General features: G+C 41.5%; 1 protein-coding gene across 1 annotated transcript; it reads left to right on the plus strand.

Annotated features, from left to right (window-relative positions):
* Nucleotides 1–7,500: 7,500 nt before the first annotated feature.
* On the plus strand, nt 7,501–21,178 carry OXA1L (OXA1L mitochondrial inner membrane protein). Its single transcript, XM_032404722.1, has 10 exons — nt 7,501–7,585; nt 8,022–8,183; nt 8,886–9,099; nt 18,660–18,803; nt 19,033–19,118; nt 19,292–19,456; nt 19,586–19,690; nt 19,803–19,965; nt 20,055–20,135; nt 20,218–21,178. Exons 1-10 carry the CDS (start codon nt 7,523–7,525, stop codon nt 20,337–20,339), a joined length of 1,305 nt encoding a protein of 434 aa, XP_032260613.1. The 5' UTR covers nt 7,501–7,522; the 3' UTR covers nt 20,340–21,178.
* Nucleotides 21,179–21,314: the final 136 nt, after the last annotated feature.

A 21,314-nucleotide genomic window follows, 5' to 3' on the forward strand; every position in this document is an offset into this window, starting at 1 on the left:
AGACCACTGTTAACCGTCTGCTCCTGGCTCCCCAACACCGCTCACCCAGAGAACTCAAGAGGTCTGACAGTTTCCGCCCTCACCTCGGTGCTGACAATGACAAAACATTTGCAGCTCCGATCTCTCCTACAAACTCCAGTGCCACATTTCCATCTGAGTACGAGATACCTCCACTTGGCAGCTCCCCGCCACCCCACCGTCCCTGCAAATTCCATATATCCAAAACTAAACCTGACACCTTTCCAAAACTCTGGCTCCACTTCTGTAAGAGTCAGGATCCCGTCAAGAGCCAGAAACCACAGCAGTTATTTGGAGTGGACTATAAGGAACTGTTAAGTCTAACGTTGTTAACTACGTAGCCCAAAGGGTAAAAAGAGAACTCTAAGGTATCCCAGGAGCAGCACCTGCACAAGGAGCAGCCACTCCACACTGAGGGAACAAAGGGAAGAAGGCGGGGTTTCTAGAAGCTGGAAGCTTAGAGAAGTCCCCCTCAGAACTGAAATTCAGATATCTGAGGAGGGAGCATCCGACAACTGGTGCCCGTGTCTCAGCAGGTGGAGAAGATTGGTTCTGCAAGTGATGGGGAAAAATGGAAAGCTGGATTCCACATTCTGCCAGGAGGACTGCTGGGATGAAGAAGCCCTGCTGGGACGCTGTTCCCAGGAAATGCAATTAGAGAGGAAGCCCACGTGGCTCAAACTAGAAGGAGCCGGTCGTTTCCCCCTCCTCCAGCCTTCCAGTCTCCCCCTAGTGCCCTTTGTTGGCAGAGTTGAGCAGGGAGCCAGCTGGTGAAGCAGAAACGCAGTTTGGTAGGTTGCCCGCCCCAGCCTCGCAAAGCAGTCGGGTTTGGAGCGAAGAGACAATTACTTGAGAAGTGACACAGCTTCTGAACTATACTAGCTAGGGTCCAGCCAGGAAACAGAAACCACTGGAAGTACGTCAGAGGAATTGTACCACAAGGAATTGGTTGGTACATGGGCAGTAGAAGGGCTATGAAGTCAAACAGGGGCCAACAGCCAAGCAATCCAGAAACTGACAACAGGCAGCTGCTATCCTGCCCTAGGCTGGAGGGACAATGAGAGCTGGGGGCGGTACTAGAGCCCAGAATCGAAGGGCATCCCGAGGGCACTAGGCTCACGGCAAGGTCTGCACGGAGGGAGCCAGCATTATGGAGAGAAAGGCTGTCTGGCCAAGGAGATACAGTTGCTAGAAATAATGCAGGAAGCAGAGAAAGGAGGAGGAAATACACTAGATTCTCTGTCCTTTCTTTCTACACTCCTTTTCAGCCAATGACTTCCATTGCAGACCTATCCAGAAGCCAGAGGGCAAAGAAACAGTGCCATGTGATACAATACAGAAAGGTTAAGAACAGAGAAGGATCGGGCGTCTGGGTGGCTCAGTCGTTAAGCTTCTGCCTTCGGCTCAGGTCATGATCCCAGGGTCCTGGGATCGAGCCCCACATCGGGCTCCCTGCTCTGCGGGAAGCCTGCTTCTCCCTCTCCCACTCCCCCTGCTTGTGTTCCCTGTGTCTCTCTTTGTCAAATAAATAAATAAAATCTTTAAAAAAAATAAAGGAAGACTAAATAGGACTACTGATATGATACTCTACCTAAAGTGGTTTTTCATTCATTACAGAGTGGTTGTATTGCCTAGAACAGCGCCAGGTATATAACAGGCTCTTGACACTTTGTTGAATGAATGAATGGTCTTTTACATGGTAAATTGCTATAATGGCGGGAATTATTTAGTTATAGCTAGTGCCAATTTTTAAGTTAATGAATTCCTAGAGATGACTCTTTCAAAAGATTTCCTGATTAAGCATAAGCAGCATTCTGCATAGGGAGAGATCATCCATGTATAATTAAAAGTGACAGAAAATTACATATAGGTGTTTGATATAGAGACATGATATAATAAACAGTGAAGTGCAGACTTGAAGTCTCTCCAGTGTATTTTTGCAAAAGACAATATTGCTTTGCTTTATTGTCCATTCTGCCTGAAATGCCATATCGTTATCTTTATTTTTCTTTCTCTGTTTCTATTAACTAAGGCCAAGATTAAAAATGGTTTCCTCCATGAAGCCATCCCTGGTGTTCTCTTACTTAGAAATAATATCACTCTCTCTCCAGAACTGCCGAAGCACTTTATGTGTATCTCTCAAAGACACCAAATATCTCAAAGATACCAAAGAATTAATATCCATTCTGGGTGAAAAAGTAAAATAATTATCCAGAGAATTAATTTTTTTTTAATTTTTTACATGAGATTTATGGATAACTGAGGCAAATACGCTGTTTTGACAGAGCAATGACTTCTATGAACTTTTTTCATTTATAAATCAAATGTATTGATGTATAACACAAAAAATGTGCCCATTTAAGTGACTCGTTTGCTGAGTTTTTGATAAATGTTATTCACCTATATAATCGCCGACACAATCGAGATGTACAATATTTCTATCATCACAAAATGTTCCCTCTGGCCTCTCTGCTGTCAGTTCTACCCTCACCCTTACACCCACAGCTCTAGGCAATCACTGATCTGCTTTCTGTCACATTAGATTCATTTACAGTTCTAGACTTCAGATAATGAAGCTGAATTATGGATTCTCTTGTGGCTGGCTTCTTTCGGTCAGCATAGTGTTTCTGAGATTCACCCATGTTGTTGTGGGTATCAGTAGTCCATTCCTATTTATTGCTGAGTAGCATTCCATTGTATTAATATCCTGGAATTTATCTATTCACACACATGAATATTTGTTTCCAGTTTGGTATTGTTATGAATAAAACTGCGTGAATACTCCTGTACAAGTTTTTTGTGAACATATATTTTCATTTCTCTTGAAAAAATAGCTAGAAGTGGTATTGCTTGGTCATTTAGTAAGTGTACATTTAATTTTATAGGAACCTGCCAAGTGATTATACCATTTTGCATTCCTACCAGCAATTTATGAAAGTTTTACTTGGTTCACATACCCAATGCAATACCTGGTATTGTATTAATTTCAGGAATTCTAGTAGGTATGTAGTAGTATATCATAACATTGTGGTTTTATTTTGCATTTCCTTGATGACTAATGATTTTGAGTGTCTCTTCATGTGATTTTGGCTATCTTTTTCTTTTTTTTTTTTTTTTAAGTAGGCTCCATGCCCAGCGTGGAGCCCAGCTCAGGGCTTGAACTCACAACCCTGAGATCAAGACCTGAACTGAGATCAAGAGTTGGACACTCACTCGACTGAGCCACCCAGGCGCCCTGATTTTTGGCTATTCTTTCTAGTATCTTCTTTTGTGAAATGTCTGTTCAAAACATTCGCCCATTTTCACTGGGTTGCTTTGTTTTTAATCAGTAAGTTATAAAAAGAGTCGCTTACATATCCTAGATACAAATCTTTTGTTGGATATATATAGTGATTATTTTTCCAGTCTATGCTTGCCTTTTAATTTTTCTAATAATGCCTTTCAAAGGGCAAGCATTTTAAATTTTGATGAAGTCCTATTTATCAAAATTTTCTTTCATGACTAATGCTTTTGTGTCCTGTCTAGGAAATCTCTGCCTACTCTAAGATTTTCTTTTGTGCTTTCTTCTAGAAAAATTATAGTTTTAACTTTTAACCCTAGGACTGTGAGCCATTTTAAGCTAATTTTTATATATAGTATAAGCTAAGAGTTGAGGATCAAATTTTTTCTATAGGGATATCCAGTTATTCCAACACCATTTGTTGAAAAGAATTTCCTTTTCCCTTTGAATTGCCTTAGCAGTTTTATTTTATTAAATTTTTTTTAAGATTTTATTTATTTATTTGACAGAGAGAGACACAGCGAGAGAGGAAACACAAGCAGGGGGAGTGGGAGAGGGAGAAGCAGGCTTCCCACCAAGCAGGGAGCCTGATCCCAGGACCCCGGGATCATGACCTGAGCCAAAGGCAGACACTTAATGACTGAGCTACCCAGGTGCCCCTGCCTTGGCAATTTTATTGAAATATGTTGATCATGTATGTTAGGATTTTTTTCTGGACACTATTCTGTTCCTTTGATCTAAATGTCTATTTTTATGCCAGTACCACACTGTCTTGCTTATTGTTTTTTTTTATTGTTGTTTTATAGTAAGTCCTGAAATCTGGTACTGTAAGTCGTCCAACTTTGTTCTATTTTGAAAAGTGTTTTGTCTATTCTAGGTCTTTTATATATTTCATTTAATATTTCATATAAATTATTTGTCAATTTCTACAAAAATGCCAGGATTTTTATTGAGATTGCTGTAAATCACTTTGAGAAGAATCAACCTCTAAACAATATTGAGTCTTAAAATCCATCAATATGGTATATCTCTCCATTTGATTAGACCTTTAAATTTTCTCTCAGTAATGTTTTGTAGCTGTCACTATACAAGTCACACACATATTTTGGATTTGTTTGTTTGTTTACACTCATATTTTGTTAGATGTTCTTATAAATGGCATTTTTTATTTTCCAATTGTTCATTGTTAGTGTATAGAAATGCAGTTGATTTTTGCATATGATCTTGTATCCAGCAACCTTGCCTAATTTACCTGTTAGTTCTGGTAGAATTTTTTTTTTTTAAGATTTTATTTATTCATTTGAGAGAGACTGTGTGTGCCTGGGCAAGCAGGGGGAGGGGCAGAGGAGGAGGGAGAGGGAGAGAATCTCAGTCAGACTCTGAGCTGAGCCCAGAGCACGACTCAGGGGCTTGATCTCATGACCCTGAGATGATGACCTGAGCTGAAACCAAGAATTGGATGCTTAACTGACTGAGCCACCCTAACACCCCTAGAATTTTTTTATATATTCCTCAAAATCTTCTTTTTCCAGCTTTATTGAGATATAATTGACACACAAAATTGTATAAGTGTACAATGTAATAATTTAATATACATATATATTGCAAAACAATTACCACAGTAAGGTTAGTTAGCAGTCATCACCTTGCATAGTTACAATTTGTGTGTGTTGAGAACTTTTTTCCAGCTTTATTGAGGTATAATTGACATACAGCACTGTATGAGTTTAAGGTGTACAGCATAATGACTTGACTTACATATATTATAAAATAATTACCACAATAGATTTAGTTAACATCCATCATCTCATATACAAAAAGAGAGAAAATCGTTTTTATCTTGTGATGAGAACTCCTAAGATTTACTCTTTTAACAACTTCCAAACATACCATTCCAAATATGCATATTAGCTATAGTCATCATGTTGTACATTACATCCCCAGTACTTATTTATACCTGGAAGTCTGTACCTTTGGACCACTTTCATCCAATTCTGCACCTCCCCACCCCCCGCCTCTGGTAACCACAAATCTGATCTCCTTTTCTATGAGTTTTTTTTAATTCCACATAAAAGTGAGATCATACAGTATATGTCTTTCTCTGTGTGACTTATTTCACTTAGCATAATGCCTTCAAGGTCCATCCATGTTGTCACAAATGGCAGGATGTCCCTCTTTTTTGCAACTGAATAAGTTTCCATTCTATATTTATACCACAATTTGTTTATCCATTCATCTTTCCACAGATATTTGGATTGTTTCCATGTCTTGGCTATTATACATAATGCTACTGTGAACATGAAGGTGCAGATATCTCTTTGATGTATTGTTTTTGTTTCCTTCAGATATATTCCCAGACATGGGATTTCTGGATCATATGGTAGTTCTATTTTTAATTTTTTGAGAAATTTCCATACTGTTTTCCATAGTGGCTATACAAGGCTCTACAGCGATGGTTCATTTGGGGCCACCAAAGTAACAGTTTGGGTTTTTTTCCCCTAAGTGTCCTGTAGTTGTATATTTGTCATCACCTCTGTGTTAATTTCTTAAACTTTAAAATCTTATTTATAATAATATCCAACATATGTGATTGACAGGTGATAACCCCTATTATTACTAAATCTGGATTAAATTTTTTGCCTATCTTTACCATTTCTGTCAGGTACATTTGATGTAGGAAAGATGTTAGGATTCAAAGCTGACAGCTAAGAAAAAATTCTTGAGCTGTCTTTGGTGTAAAAAGGTGGTTTTATCAAAGAACAGGGACAGGGCCCTGGGGGCAGAAAGGGCTGCACCGGGGTCATGAGAAGCGGCCCATTATATACTTTCAAGTTGGGAGGGGGTTAGGGATACCGTATTTCTCTAAGGAATTTTGGAAGCAAGGTTTCCAGGACCTTGAGGGGGGCTAGCTATTGTTGGGATGAGGTCATTTATTACCGTCTAATAAAACCTTAGTCATGAGATCCTTCAGATGTAAATCGGTGGGTCATATGCTTAGGGGATGACTGCCAACGTATATTTTGGGGATAGAGATAAAAAGAAGTTTCCAAAGGAATTTTTATATGTTAAAGGATCCTGGGGGGTTGAGATAATGTTAAGCTAAGACTGCCTTTTGCCCTTAGCAAAGTATTAACATTGAGGCTGAGTCCCTAGAGGAAGGTCACTCGGCCTGTTTCAAGGACTTGTCAGCGGGCTGTAAGTCGTAAGAAAATTCAGTTTTTCTGCTGCCTTTATTTCCCATATCACATTCATAATCATCCCCAAATAAAAGGGACTGAAATAATTTCAGGCTATGGTATCTTTCCAAACTATAGGTTATTCAAAAAGCACTCTGGGGGGAGGGGGGGCACTCTAATTTGAGAGACTTTGTAGGAGTTCAAATATAACCAATTCCCACCTTTCTGAACGGAAATCTTTTTTTCTTTGGGAGAGAATTTCACCTCATATATCTTTAGGAATGCTTTCAGCTTCAAGAAACAAACACCAAAGCAACAGAGGCCTGGAGTGTGGATAATAAAGACCTTTAATTATCTTACACAACAAAGTCTAAATACAGGTGGTACCAAGTCTAGTGCAGCACCTGAAGGACATCAGCAAGTATTCAGGGTTTTTCTCTTTCCGTACCACCATCTTCAACATGTCAGCTTTAGACAAGATGATCCTCACACAACCCCATTTAAGGAAAGGAAAGGTGAAAGGTGGGGGTCCCCTCTTAAAACTTTGTCCTTTTATCTGGGTGGAAAATATTTCCTACAAGCTGCCTTCCCTCAATTTCTGTCAGACGCCGGACTACCCTCACATTTCACTTAATCTGTAATTACAATATTATCTAGCAGTAAGAATCGAGTATCACCCGACAAGAAAAAGCCACGCCAAGCACAGCCAAGACTGTCCGGAACTTGTATTTTAAATCAACAAATCAGAGGAGAATCACGGATTTACAGAATGGAGGAAAAAATCCCCAGGTTTTTGCAGTCACTGTGTGAGAGCCCCTCAGGCGGCTCTTCAATCTCATTTCAATCTCCTGAACACCCTGCGGGATCTTGTTAATAAGGCCCTTAGCGTCTTCTTACCCACTTCAAATATGGCCGCTAAGCTCCAGTCTCCTTTACCACCTGATCGTGGCAACAGCTCTGGCTTCATGCCCATTTCCAAAAGGGCCTCTTCCCGCGAGGCTGAAGTTCTGAGTGCGCAGGCGCGAGCGCAAGTCCTCCTCCCGGCAAAATGGCGATGAGCTTGATGTGCGGACGCCGGGAGCTTCTGCGCTTGTTACGGCCACAGCGTCAGGTAAGGATCCCCCAGGGCTGAGCGCCAGGATGCGGCCCTGTCCCCGTGGCCCGAGCCAGAAACAGCTCGTGCCAGGAACAGCCTGAGCAGACGCTGACCTCACCGGGACCTGCCTCTCTTGACCTCGGCTCGCATGAGTCCACGGAAGGGTTACTTCCCCGACCTTGCGGGCTCAGTGGCCGCGTATTGTTGTCTGTTCGTGGGTCTCGTCGTCACCCATGCCACAGAAACTTCAGCCTCGACCTCTGTGCTCCGGGGTGGGTCTACGGTAACCGAGAGCCTGGCCGCACCAATTGCATGCCTTCGGGCCAGCCATCTGCGCGCGGAGTAGTGGTGCCTTCACTTGTGGTAACGGGCTGGCAGCTTCGTGGCGAATGAGCGTGATGGGCGACATCTGTTCCTGAAAAAGGGCTCCATCCTTCTTTTACTCTCTCAGTTCCATAGCGTCGCAGGGCCCTCTCATTGGCCGCGGAAACCGCTGACCTCAGGGCTCCTCTTTCCAACCGGCCGGTGCTGCGAGCGCCCGCACTATGTCCTCCTCGCGGGCCCTGGTCCCCGGGGCCTCAGTACCTCCGTGATCTTGTTCGCAGAAGCCCAGGTAAGAGGCGATTCGTCCCTGCGACGTTAGGGGTAGCGTTTGTTGGTTGATTTCTTTTTATTTTGTTTTAACTACAAGGAGGGGAAATGTGGCACAGAGTTCCTGGCCACACTCCATGCAGCTCCCCAAAACAGTAGCATCTCAACTTGGGATAGATTTTCAAATCAGTGGGGAAATGAGAGTACAGCAGGAGAAATTTATGTTATGTACAAGGCATTGTTTGCCGTAATGGTGGCAAGCCGCTGATGGTGTAGGAGATGGGATTCCAGGTGTGCATGTGTATTAGAAAAGTTATAACTTGCATATCACTGACTTCGTGGGTATTAATATTTCTCATGGTGAGACCAAGTAAATATTTTGGTCTTAAAAACTGAATTGTTTTAAATAAAAATTACGACAGTTTCAGTATCTGCAAAATCGTGCCAGTGATACTCAAATGACTGAAGTTTGGTAAACACTGATAGAAGAAATAACTTAGGAAGGGAGGTCATGAAATCTTACTCTAAGTAACTTGTCTTCCTGCCTAGAGGAAAAAAATAAAATGTCCTTTTTAAGCCTTGAATTCTCTGTACACTGTAGACTAATCTGGGAGAACAAAAAGTAGAAAGCCCATAGAACAACCTGATACTAGTTATTATCTTGGGCCTGTGATTTCTGTATGTCCCCCCTACTGAGTATTACACATGACTTCCTTTTGCACAGGTTCAGGCCCCTCCTGTCATTCCTGCAACTCCCTCACCCACAGCAGTACCTGAGGTGGCTTCTGGAGAGACCGCAGATGTAATCCAAGCTGCTGCAGGACAGAGCTTCGCTGAACTGGGGCTGGGGTCATACACCCCAGTGGGACTGATTCAGAACTTACTGGAATTTATGCATGTTAACCTAGGCCTACCTTGGTGGGGGGCCATTGCTGCATGTAAGGGAAACACATCCTGGTCAAGCATAGAAATGGGAACTTCGGGGGTAGAACTTTAAAGACAGCAGTTCTGTAAGTGGATGGAGGAAATACAGCTGACCCTTGAATGACCTGGGGGTTAGGGGCACTAACCCCACCCAACATTGAAATTCCATGTATAACTTTTGACTCCTCAAAAACTTAACTACTAATAGCCTACTCTTAGAAGCCTTGCTGGTAAACAGTCAATTAGTACATGTTTTGTATGTTACATGTATTCTATATTCTTAAAGTAAGGAAGAAAAATACATGTACAGTACTTTAAAAAAAAAAAAAAAAAACCCATATGAGCGGGCCCACGCAGTTCAAACCCCTTTTGTTCAAGGGTCAACTGTAGTTGCAGAAGTTTAGGGGTCAGAAAAGCAGATGATTCAGATGAGGGATAGAGGCTCTTGATCCTTAGATACACTATATTTATTTTTATTAAAGGGCATTATAAAACCACTGGATCACCTGGGATTCAACAAGTGTACATATTTAATGTGAGCATGGGGTTAGAGTAAGGAGACCTTGTTAACAGTGATGAAGCTGCCCTGGTTTAGGAGAATAGAAGGTCAGGCCAGGTGCTTAAATCCACCCCTCCCCCCCCCAAATTGGAAGGTGCCCACATTGTTCCTCTTGTAGGCTAAGACTATACTTTAAATTCTGTTCTTCCTACCCTTGCTCCAGTGATCATCCTTTTCCCTAGGTCTTCAGCTTCTCTCTTTTTACTGCCCTGTTCTGAAAATACAAACATGTTCAAATATACCGTGGATTTCTTGAGGAAAAGTCCCTTCTTTTCATCCTTAGTTCTTTCTCCTTTCATAGCTGTTATTTAAAAGACTGTTTTGCATGCAGTGGACTTCTTTCTTTCCACTCTTTGACACTCAGCAGTCTGACCTTTTTAGCAATCTGACTTACTAATACCACCTCATTTTGTCAGTGACATCATTATTAAACCCATTATTCTTTTCATACTTGACCTTTCTGTGTTAGACACATTTTTCCAGTTTATTTTATTGAAGTGTAGTTTATATACAATATTATATTAGTGATAGTGATTCAACATATATATATTGAACATATATGTATATTATGAAGTGATCACCATGTCACCATATAAAGTTGTTACAATATATTAACTATATTTCCTATGCTGTACACTGCATCCCTAGGTCATCTTTAGTTGTAACTGGAAGTTTGTACTTTTTGTTGTTGTTTTAAGTTTATTTAAGCAATCCCTGGGGTGCCTGGCTGGTGTTCAGTTGATGAAGTATGCAGCTCTTGATCTCAGGGTCATAATCCTGACCCACACATTGGGTGTGTGGGGCTCGAACTCACAACCCCGAGATAAAGAGCCGCATGTTCCACTGACTGAGCCAGCCTAGCACCCCTGGAAGTTTGTACCTTTTAATTTCCTCCTATTTTGCCCATCTTCTCCAGTCCCCTCCCCTCTGGCAAACAGATTGTTCTCTGTATCTGTGAGTCTGTTTTGTTTTCTAGATTCCACATGTTAAGTGAAATTATACGGTGTTTGTCTTCCTCTGTCTTATTTCACATAGCCTAATACCCTATAGGTCCATCCATGTCACTGATGGTAAGAGCTCATTCTTTTTTATGGCTGCATAATATTCTGTTGTGTGTTTATACACCACACCTTCTTTATCCATTGATCTGTCAACAGACATTTAGGTTGCCTCCATATCATCACTATTGTAAATGCTGCAGTGAACTTAGCAGTGCATATATATTTTTGTTTGGGGGTTTGGGTGTTTTTTTAAGATTTATTTATTTTAGAGAAAGCAAGTGTGTGCATTAGTGGGGGGAGGGGCAGAGGAAGAAACTCTTTCCAGACTCCCACTGAGCATGGAGCTGGACACAGGGCTGTACTATTTTGCATTCTGACCAGTGGTGCACCAGGGTTCTCTTTTCTCCACATGCTTATCAATACTTGTTATTTCTTGTCTTTTGATTCTAGCTATTCTGACAGGTGTTGAGGTGGTAACTCATTTTGGTTTTGACTTGCATTTCCCTGATAGTGATACTTAGCACCTTTTCATGTGTCTGTTGGCCATCCACATGTGTTTGGAGAAGTGTCTGTTCGGGTCCTCTGCCTCTTTTTTAATTGTACTATTTTTTTAACCCCTTATTGATATCATTTGCAAATATCTTCTCCCATTCAGTATGTTGCCTTTTTTGTTGTTGATGGTTTCCTCCACTGTGCAAAAGCTTTTTGTTTTGGTACAGTTTCAATAGTTTATTTTGCTTTTGTTTCTCTTGCCTGGGGAGACATATCCAGGAATATATTGCTAAGGCTGATGTCCAAAAGTTTATTACCTATGTTCTAGGAGTTTTATGGTTTCAGGTCTCACATTGAAGTCTTTAATCCAGTTTGGTTTATTTTTGTATATGGTATAAGAAAGTGATGTAGTTTCATTCTTTTGCATGTGGCTGGCCATTTTTTTTTTTTAACGACACCATTTATTAAAGAGACTCTTTTCTCCATTGTATATTCTTGCCATCCTTGTCAAAGATTAATTGACTATATAAGTGTGGGTTTATTTCTGGACTCTGTTCCATTGGCTTATGTGTCTATTTTTGTGCCAGTACATTACTATTTTATAGCTTTGTAATATATCTTGACATCTGGGATTGTGATACCTTCAGTTTTGTTCTTCTTAAGATTATTTTGGCTATGCAAAGTCTCGTGTGGTTCCATACACCTTTTAGGATTATTTGTTCCAGTTCTATGAAAAGTGGCATTGGTATTTTGATAGGGATTGCATTGAATGTGTAGATTGCTTTGGGTAGAAAGGACATTATAACAGTATTCTTCCAGTCTATTAGCATGCTGTGTCTTTTATTTGTGTTGTCTTCAATTTCTTTTATCAGTGTTTTTTACAGTTTTCAGAATGTAAGTCTTTCACCTGCTTAGTTAAGTTTACCCCTAGATATTTTATTCTTTTTGGTGCAATCGTAAATGGAGTTGTTTCTTAATTTGTCTTTCTGCTACTTCATAATTAGTGTATAGAAACACAAGAGATTTCTGTATATTAATTTTGTATCATGCAGCTTTACTCCAATTCATTTATTACTTGTAATTTTTTTAGTGGAGTCCTTAGGGCTTTCTATGTACATTATCATGTCATTTGCAAATAGTGGCAGTTTTACTTCTTCTTTACCAACTTGGATGCCTTTTATTACTTTTTCTTTGTTGTGGTTAGGACTTCCCAGGGCTGTGTGAATGAAAGTGGCAGGAATGGACATACTTGGCTTCTTACTGATCTTAAAACGACTGTTCTCAGTGTTTAATTGGGTATGATGTTAACTGTGGGTTTTTCCTTTTTCTTTTTTTTTTAAGATTCTACTTATTTGCAGCATGCACACACAAGCAGCTGAGCAGGGAGCCTGACACCGGGCTTGATCCTAGGACCCTAGGATCAGGACCTGAGCCGAAGGCAGATGCTTAACAGACTGAGCCACCTAGGCGCCCCTTAACTGTGGGTTTTTCATCTGTGACCTTTCTTATGGTGAGGTATATTCTCTCTCAGCTCAATTTGTTGAGAGATTTTATCTTGAACAGATGTAGAATTTTGTCAAGTGCTTTTTCTGCATCTGTTGAGATGATCATACAATTTTTCTTTCATTTTCTTTAATGTGGTAAATCACATTGATTTCGTGAATATTAAACCATCCTTGCATTCCCGGAATAAATCTCACTTGTTCAGGGTGAATCATCCTTTAAATGTATTGTTGAATATGGTTTGGTAATATTCTGTTGAGGTTTTTTGCATCTATTATGTTCATCACAGATTTTGGCCTGTATAGTTTTCTCTTTTTTTAGTGTCTTTGTCTGGTTTTGGTATCTGGGTAATGCTGGCCTTGTAGAATAAGTTTGGAAGCTTTTCTTCCTCGTCTGTCTTCTGGAGTGGTTTGAGAGGATAGGTATTAAGTCCTCTATAATGTTTGGTAGAATTCACCTGTGAAGCTCTGGTCTTGGGAGTTTTGTTTGATGGAAGTTTGATTGCCCATTCAATTTCATTACTACTAATTGGTCTGTTCAGATTTTCTATTTCTTCCAGGTTCAGTTTTGGAAGAGTGTATGTTTCTAGGAACTTACACATTTCTTCTAGGTTGTCCCATTTGTTGGCATATAATTATTTATGGTAGTGTCTTGCAATCCTTTGTGTTTCTGTGGTGTTGGTGGTTAATTCTTTCAGTTCTGATTTTATTTGGGCCCTCTTTTTTTCTTGATGAGTCTGGCTAAAGCCTTAGCAATTTTGTTTATCTTTTTTAAAAAACCATCTCTAGTTTTGTTGATCTTCTCCATTGCTTTTTTAGTCTGTTTCATTTATTTCTGCTCTAATATTCATTATTTCCTTCCTTCTACTAACTTTGGGCTTTGTTCTTATTCTATTTCATTTCGCTGTAAGGTTAGATTATTTGAGATTTTTCGTGTTTCCTAAGGTAGGCCTATACTCCCATAAGCTGCCCTCTTTGAACTACTTTTGCTGCATCCCATAGGTTTTGAACTATTGTGTTTCCATCTTCATTTATCTTGTTTTTTTATTTGATTTCTTCCTTGACCCATTGGATGTTTAGTAGCATGTTGTTTAGCCTCCACATATTTGGTTTTTCCATTTTTCCCTCTTGTAATTGAGTTTTAATTTCATCCCATTGTGATTGGAAAAGATGCTTGATATGATTTCAGTCTTCAATTTGTTAAGACTTGGTTTGGGGCCTAACATGTGATATTGCCTAGAGAATGTTGCATGTGCACTAGAAAAGAATGTGTATTCTGCCATTTGGGGGTTTTGTTTTTTTTGTTTTTTGTTTTTAAGTTTATTATTTATTTTTAGTAATCTCTACACCCAGTGTGGGGCTCAAACTCACTACCCCAAGATCAAGAGTCTCATGCTCTTCTGACTGAGCCAGCCAGGCACCCATGTATTCTGCCTTTTGGGGATGGAATGCTTTGTGTCTATCTATCAAGTCCATCTGGTCTTGTGTTTTTGTGGGTGTTTTTTTGTTTGTTTTTTAAGATTTTATTTATTTGAGAGAGAGAACACAAGCAGGGGGAGGGGCAGAGGGAGAAGCAGGCTCAACATGGGGCTCAATCCCAGGACCCTGGGATCATGACCTGAGCCAAACGTAGACGCTTAACTGACTGAGCCACCCAGGCAACCCAGTCCGTCTGGTGTTACGTGTTGTTTAAAGGAACAATTTCCTTACTGATTTTCTGTCTGGACAATCTATCCATTGATGTTAATGGGGTGTTAAAGTCTCCTACCTTTATTGTATAACTGTCGATTTCTTGGGGCGCCTGGGTGGCTCGGTTGAGCGACTGCCTTTGGCTCAGGTCATGATCCTGGAGTGCCTGGATCGAGTCCCGCATCGGGCTCCCTGCTTGGCAAGGAGCCTGCTTCTCCCTCTAACCCTCCCCCCTCTCACGTACTCTCTCTCTCTCTCATTCTCGCTCTCTCAAATAAATAAATAAATCTTTAAAAAATAAATAAATAATAAATGTCGATTTCTTTTTGTCTGTTAACATTTCCATTATGTATTTAGCTGCCCTTGTGTTGGGTGCATAGATATTTACAAGTGTTATATTCTCTTTTTGGATTGATACTTTTATTCATTATATAATGCCCTTTTTTGTCTCTTGTTACTATTTTGTCTGATACAAGTATTGCCTCCCCAGCTTTCTTTTCATTTCCATGCAATATCTTTTTTTAAGATTTTATTTATTTATTCATGAGAGACAGAGAGAGAGGCAGAGGCAGAGGAGAAGCAGGGTCCCCGCTGAGCAGGGAGCCCGATGCAGGACTCGATCCCAGGAGTCTGGGATCATGACCTGAGCCGAAAGCAGGCACTTAACCGACTGAGGCACCCAGGCATCCTTATGCAATATGTTTTTCCATCACTTTCAGTCTGTTTATGTCTCACATGTGAGTCTCTTGTAGGCAGCATATAGATGGGTCTTTTTTTTTTTTTTTAATCAGCCACCCTATATCTCGATTAGAACATGTAGTTCATTTACACTTAATTATTGATAGATATATTCTTCTTACCATTTTCTTAAGTAATCTCTACACCCAATATGGGGCGTGAACTCAGGACCCTCAGATCAAGAATCACATGCTCTACTGACTGAGCCAGCCAGGCACCCCTACTTCTTACCATTGTATTGATTTCTGGTTGTTTTTGTAGTTCTTCTCTGTCTGTCTTCTCTTGTTCTCATAATTTGGGGACTTTCCTTAGTGTTATGTTTATATTCCTTTCTCTTTATTTTTGCATGTCTATTATAGGTATTTGATTTATAGTTACCATGAAGTTAATATTTAACACTGTATGTATACAAATCTATTTTAAGTTGATGGTTGCTTTAAGTTCAAGTGGAATCTAAAAGTACTAGTCCCCCCCCTTCCTACATTTTGTTTTTTTTTTCCCCCAAGGTTTAAAACTTTTATTTAGAAAGCCTGTGAAATAATTGTATAATAATTTGAGTGGGTAGGTTATACAAAAAAATAAATCCCCACATTGGTTTTGACCTCGTATCTTAGAATTTAATATTTTGTGTATCCCTTGACTAATTATTGTTGGTCTAGATGATTTTACTATTGTCTTGTAACCTTCATAGGTAGGTAATTATCCACTACCTTTATTATATGTTTACCAGTGAGATTTTTTTTAATAATTTTCTTATTTCTAATTATGGCCTTTTCTGTTTTGAGAAGTCCTTTAACATTTCTTATAAGGCTGGTCTGGTGTTGATGAACTCTTTAGCTTTTGCATGTCTAGAAAACTCCTTATCTCTCCTTTAGTCTGAGTGATAACCTTGCCAGGTGCATTTTGAATATATTGTGCCACTCTTCTGGCCTTTAAAGTTTTTGCTGAAAAATCAGCTCATTGTCTTATGTGGGGGTTCCTTGTATGTAACTAGTTTTTTTTTTTTTTCTTGCTTTTAAGATTCTTTAACTGTTGTTGGCATTTTGATTAACCAGTCTTAGTGTGAGTCTCTTTAGGCTCAATTTTTTGGGATTCTCTGTGCTTTCTGGACTTGAATGTCTGTTTCCTTTGCCAGGTTAGAGAATTTCTCAGCTGACAGGTTTTCTGTCCCTTTCTCTTTCTTCTCCTGGGATCCCTATAATGCCAATGTTAGTTATACTTGATGTTGTCCCAAAAGTTCCTTAAACTATCCTTAGTATTTTCCTTTTTGCTGTTCCAGTTGGGTGATTTCCACTACCTTGTCTTCCAGATCGCTGATTCGTTCTGCATCACCTAATGTGCTATTGAATCTCTCCAGTGGACTTTTTATTTCAGTTACTGTATTGTTCAGCTCTGATTGGTTTTTTGTGGGTTTTTTTTTTTTTATATACTTTCTGTTGAAGTTCTCGTTGTGTTCATTCTTTGAGTTCGGTGAGTATGTTTATGGCCATTATTTTGACCTTTTTACCTGGTAGATTGCTCATCTCTTTTGTTTAGTTCTTTTTCTGAGGTTTTGTATTATTCTTTCATTTAGAACATACTCTTTCTTCATTTTGCCTAACCCTGTGTTTCTTTGTATTATTTAGATCAGTTCTGTCTCCTGGCCTTGAAGGGGAGTAGCTTTTTGCAGGTATCCTGTGAGGTCCAGTAGTGCAAACTTCCTAGTCACCTGAGCAGGTGCCCTAGGGGTTCTTTGTGTGGGTTGCATGCACCATCTTCTTGTGGCTGGGTCACTGTTGGTGTAGACTCAGTGGTTTGCAGGGCTGTCCCCTGACACAGCTGTTTGCAAGACTCAGCCACAACTTCTTCAGGTATGCTGGTAAGCAGGGCTGTCCATCATTCTGTCTGAGAGGTCCAGCCACTACTGTTGTTGGGTGGGTAAGTGTGGGGGGTTGGCCTCAGCACAGCTGGCTACAAAGCCCAGCTGTGACAGCTCCATTCCGCTTGTGGGAAGGGCAGGCCTGCTGTGTGGCAGACTGTGAAGTCCAGCTGCTGCAGGTGCTCTCGTATACACAGGGCAGAGGCTGCTTGGTGGGGGTGGCTCTGGTGCAGGCTGAGGCCACCTGCTGGGTGTGGCAGGGGCAGGGAGTCCCTTAAGAAGGGCTCTTGGCCTGTGGGTCGGTTGGGCTGGGCAAGCTGGTGCTAGCACAGTAGATGGAGAATGTCAGAAATGGTGCCTGCCAGCTCGTCCATCCCCAGAGAATGTTCCAACAGATCCCTGCCCTGCCAGCACATGCCCTAAAATCAGTCCATGCATCTCCTTCGTGTGTAGCCCAGGCATTTTTCAAACTGCTGCCTCTGCTGGAACTTCAGCAAGTGAGATTGTGCATAAGCCTTGCTGGTTTTCAAAACCAGAGGTTGTAGGGGCTGGTCTTCCTAGTGTAGGGCTGGGAACCCAATATGGGGCTTGGACCCCTTGTTTCACAGGGAGAGTCTTTATGGTTGTGATATCCCTCCTACTCGTGGGTCCTGACTAGACCTTGTCTCTGCCTCCTACCCAACTCAAAATGACTTTTTCTTCATATCCTTAGGTGTGTAAGATCTGTTTTGCAAAGTTCTTTACACAGTGATAGTTCTATATGTAGTTGTAGATTTTGGTATATCCTTGAGAGGATGTAAGCCCAGGATCTTTCCTACTCCTCCATTTTGATCCCCTTGGGCCTAGGGTCCTGTATTAGACATTTTAGACCTTGAAATCTCTCCCTTGGCTTTTGTGATCATCTTTCCTGATTTTCTTGTCTTTCTGACCACATCTTTCCATTGCCATTGCCCAGTTCTCAGTCCACTCCTTCAGGGCTAGTATTCTCGGTTTCATCCTTAGCTTCCTTCTCTTCCCACCCCATATCAGCCATTATAATGTTGATAAAGCCTAAGCCCATATACCCCCCCCCCCCCCCGCCGCCGCACCACCACCTTCTCTTCTCAGCCCAGACCCTCTTGCTTGTCTACTGATTAGTTTATCAGTATTTTTGGAATGATCAGGAAATAGGAAGTATAGGAAATGGGGAGGAGCTAAAGGAGTAAGCCACCAGATTAATTCCTACCCTAGGGATTTCTAGGATAGGGGCCTTCAGACTTCATTCCTGAAGTTCCCAGAGTTGTGTATGGTGCCTCTGAGAAAAGCAAAGGCCAGAGCTTGAACAGTTCTGTAGCCAGACTACTCTCTCTCTCAGAGCAGCTCGGTTTTATCTCTTATGTATATTGGGGCTACACTTAAGAGTTGACGGTAGGGAGATTCCATTGATAATAGAAAAGTTCAGATACCACTGATCTAGAAAAGTATCTTCTCTCACCTTTTGTTCGAGGAAATAAACGGTATCCCTGGCCATTTGCTTACAGAAGTTAATGTTAGACTTTTGTGAGCTCAAAGCAGAGAACTGAGCCTTGAAGGATCAAGTCACCCCTGCCCTTTGTTTTGGGTTCCTTCAGCAGGCATCACAGTGTTGAAAAGACTATAATAAAAAAAGACCCTTTCAGTGAGGACCTAAAAACCTTCAACCTTCCAACTGCAGAACTGCTTTGATTTCACTCCAGTCCTAGTTTGTATTTTCCAGGTACTGTCCTTGCCCGCTGCATGGTGTTTCCTCTCATCGTGAAGGGCCAGCGAGAAGCAGCCAAGATCCACAACCACTTGCCAGAGATCCAGAAGTTTTCCACTCGAATCAGAGAGGCCAAGTTGGCAGGAGACGATGCTGAGTGTGAGTCAACTACAGAATGCGCATAGGAGAGGACCATGTTTGCACTTTCCTGACATTCTGCTGAGGGTTGCTAGAAGTGGGCAAGTTCTAAAGATCTACCTGCTTCTTGGGCCTAATGTTTCCAGTGACTGGCCAGGGTCAGGTAGAAATCTTATGGGCCAGGTGGTAAGGATGGTCACCTCCATCGATGTAATTATTAGCCCAACCATTAACTTCCCCTCATTCACAGTTTACAAGGCCTCCTCGGAAATGACATTTTACCAGAAAAAGCATGATGTTAAACTCTTTAGACCTCTTATTCTACCTCTGACTCAGGTAAGCAAAAACATTTTCCTTCTTATTTTATCCTACACCAGTCAGATAAACTCCTGTGTTTCCCATGCCCTAGACCCCCAAAAAGTGGGGGTGGTGGTAAGGTTTTTAATGATGGAGTAATGAAAATGTCCCCTTTGCTAAAAGGTCCTGACACTGTTTATCCTGTGTAATAGGCCCCGATCTTCATCTCCTTCTTCATTGCCTTGAGAGAAATGGCCAACCTTCCTGTGCCCAGCCTGCAGACAGGTGGCCTCCTGTGGTTCCAGGATCTCACACTGTCTGACCCCACCTACATGTTACCACTGGTGGTCACTGCTACAATGTGGGGTGTCCTTGAGGTAAGCCCAGGTTGGCTTAAGTGCCAGGCCTGCAAAGTGGGGAGTAGAGATAAAGTAGAATTGATGGGTTGAAATCTGAGCCAGATTCTCTAGAAATGACGTGCAATTGCCTTTTTTTTTTTTTGGCAGTTAGGTGCGGAGACTGGCGTGCAAAGTTCTGATCTTCAGTGGATGAGAAATGTGATCAGAGTGATGCCCCTAGCGGTGTTGCCCATAACTATCCATTTCCCCACGGTAGGTAATGGCTTAGGAGCTGGCTCCAAGCCTTTCCATCTAGCCTAGCCATCTCCCATCAAGCTGACAGCAGAGGACAGCTCCTGAGTACTGTGTCTTTCTTCTCCTTCAGGCGGTGTTCATGTATTGGCTCTCCTCCAATATGTTTTCCCTGGTCCAGGTGGCTTGTCTTCGGATCCCAGCCGTACGGACTATACTGAAAATCCCCCAGCGTGTCGTGCATGACTCCAATAAATTACTTCCACGGGAAGGTTTTGTAAAAAGCTTCAAAAGAGGTAAGGGTCTGTCCTCAGTGAAATGGGACTGGGGGGGGAGTAGTCTAAAAATGGGCCTAGGACCCACTGTCTTCCTCCTCTTTACACAGGATGGAAGAATGCTGAACTGGCACATCAGCTCAAAGAGCGCGAACGACGCATGCAGAATCACTTAGAACTAGCTGCCAGGGGTAAATAACCCTTGCAGGCTAAATTCTGTGATTTGTTTCTTCCTTTCCTTCGTTCACGGAGATTTGTTTTCTCTTGCCCTAGGTCCCTTACGACAGACCTTTACCCACAACCCATTGCTACAGCATGGAAAGAATCAGCCTCCCAGCACCCCTAACAGCAGCAGTGCCAAGCCAAAGCAGCCCTGGCGTGACACGCTGGGCTGAATTCCATTCCTGCTCAGACTGGTAGGAGCTCTCTCTTCAAAGACTCGGCGTCAGAACAGATTTGACACAGAGTCCTTGCCCCAGCTCTGCGAACCGTGGGGTGTCGAGATCTTCCTTTTAAAAGTGGATTCCATTACAGACTCTCACACCTAAGTGTAAAAGAGCCAAGTGATCTTGCCAGCCACAGAATCAGTAAACCTCTAAACTACATGCTGCTTCCGGATACTTATTAAACAGGGAAACGGATGGTGTGCTTCAGAAAACTGAAGACTAGATCAGTTGGGGATTGCTCCTGCCTGTGCTCTTTGGAAGTGCCTCAGCAGTGTAACCTGGCATTACGAGCTTAAACTCCCACCCCATACATGGGTTTATCTCAGGATGCTATAAAATAATTTTGCTAAGCAGCTTAGGTGTGTTCTCTTGTATAGAGAGTGGCTGCATCAGCCACCAGCACCTGACTTGAGAGGAAAGAAATACTTAAGATACTTTCAAGCACAAGACTGTTTTTAGTGTTCCTCTTAGCCTGATGAGAACTATCCCCAAGACCTATCTAAAATGAAGTCACTCAAAAAAAATAAATAAATAAAATGAAGTCACTCAAAGTTTAGAACATAACCCTTTTATTATCTAGCACCTGTGACAGTTTCATGTCTCTCTAAAGGAGACAGGAAGTTCGGAGCATTATTGGCCCTTTTAAAGGAAAAGGAGTGGGTGGGCACACCCAGAGGTGAGCGACTATCTTAACGCGTGGGAATGTGCTACTAGTAAAACCAAGCCCACACCTGACATGCTCCCCACCACAGTCTGTTCCAGATTTTTTTAAAAGGGACAATAAAGCAATGTGTAGCAAAACAAATAAATTACTTTTCATCTCTCAAACAGCAAGTTCGAAAATTGAAGGCACCTGTCCAGAACCCTGGTCTGAGCAGCTTCAACAAAGAGATGTACTTTTCCTTTTCATCTTCCTTGGCTCCA

This window comes from Phoca vitulina, unplaced genomic scaffold (genome assembly GCF_004348235.1).
Source record: "Phoca vitulina isolate PV1807 unplaced genomic scaffold, GSC_HSeal_1.0 scaffold7, whole genome shotgun sequence".
In the NCBI taxonomy this organism is placed as follows: Eukaryota; Metazoa; Chordata; class Mammalia; order Carnivora; family Phocidae; genus Phoca; species Phoca vitulina.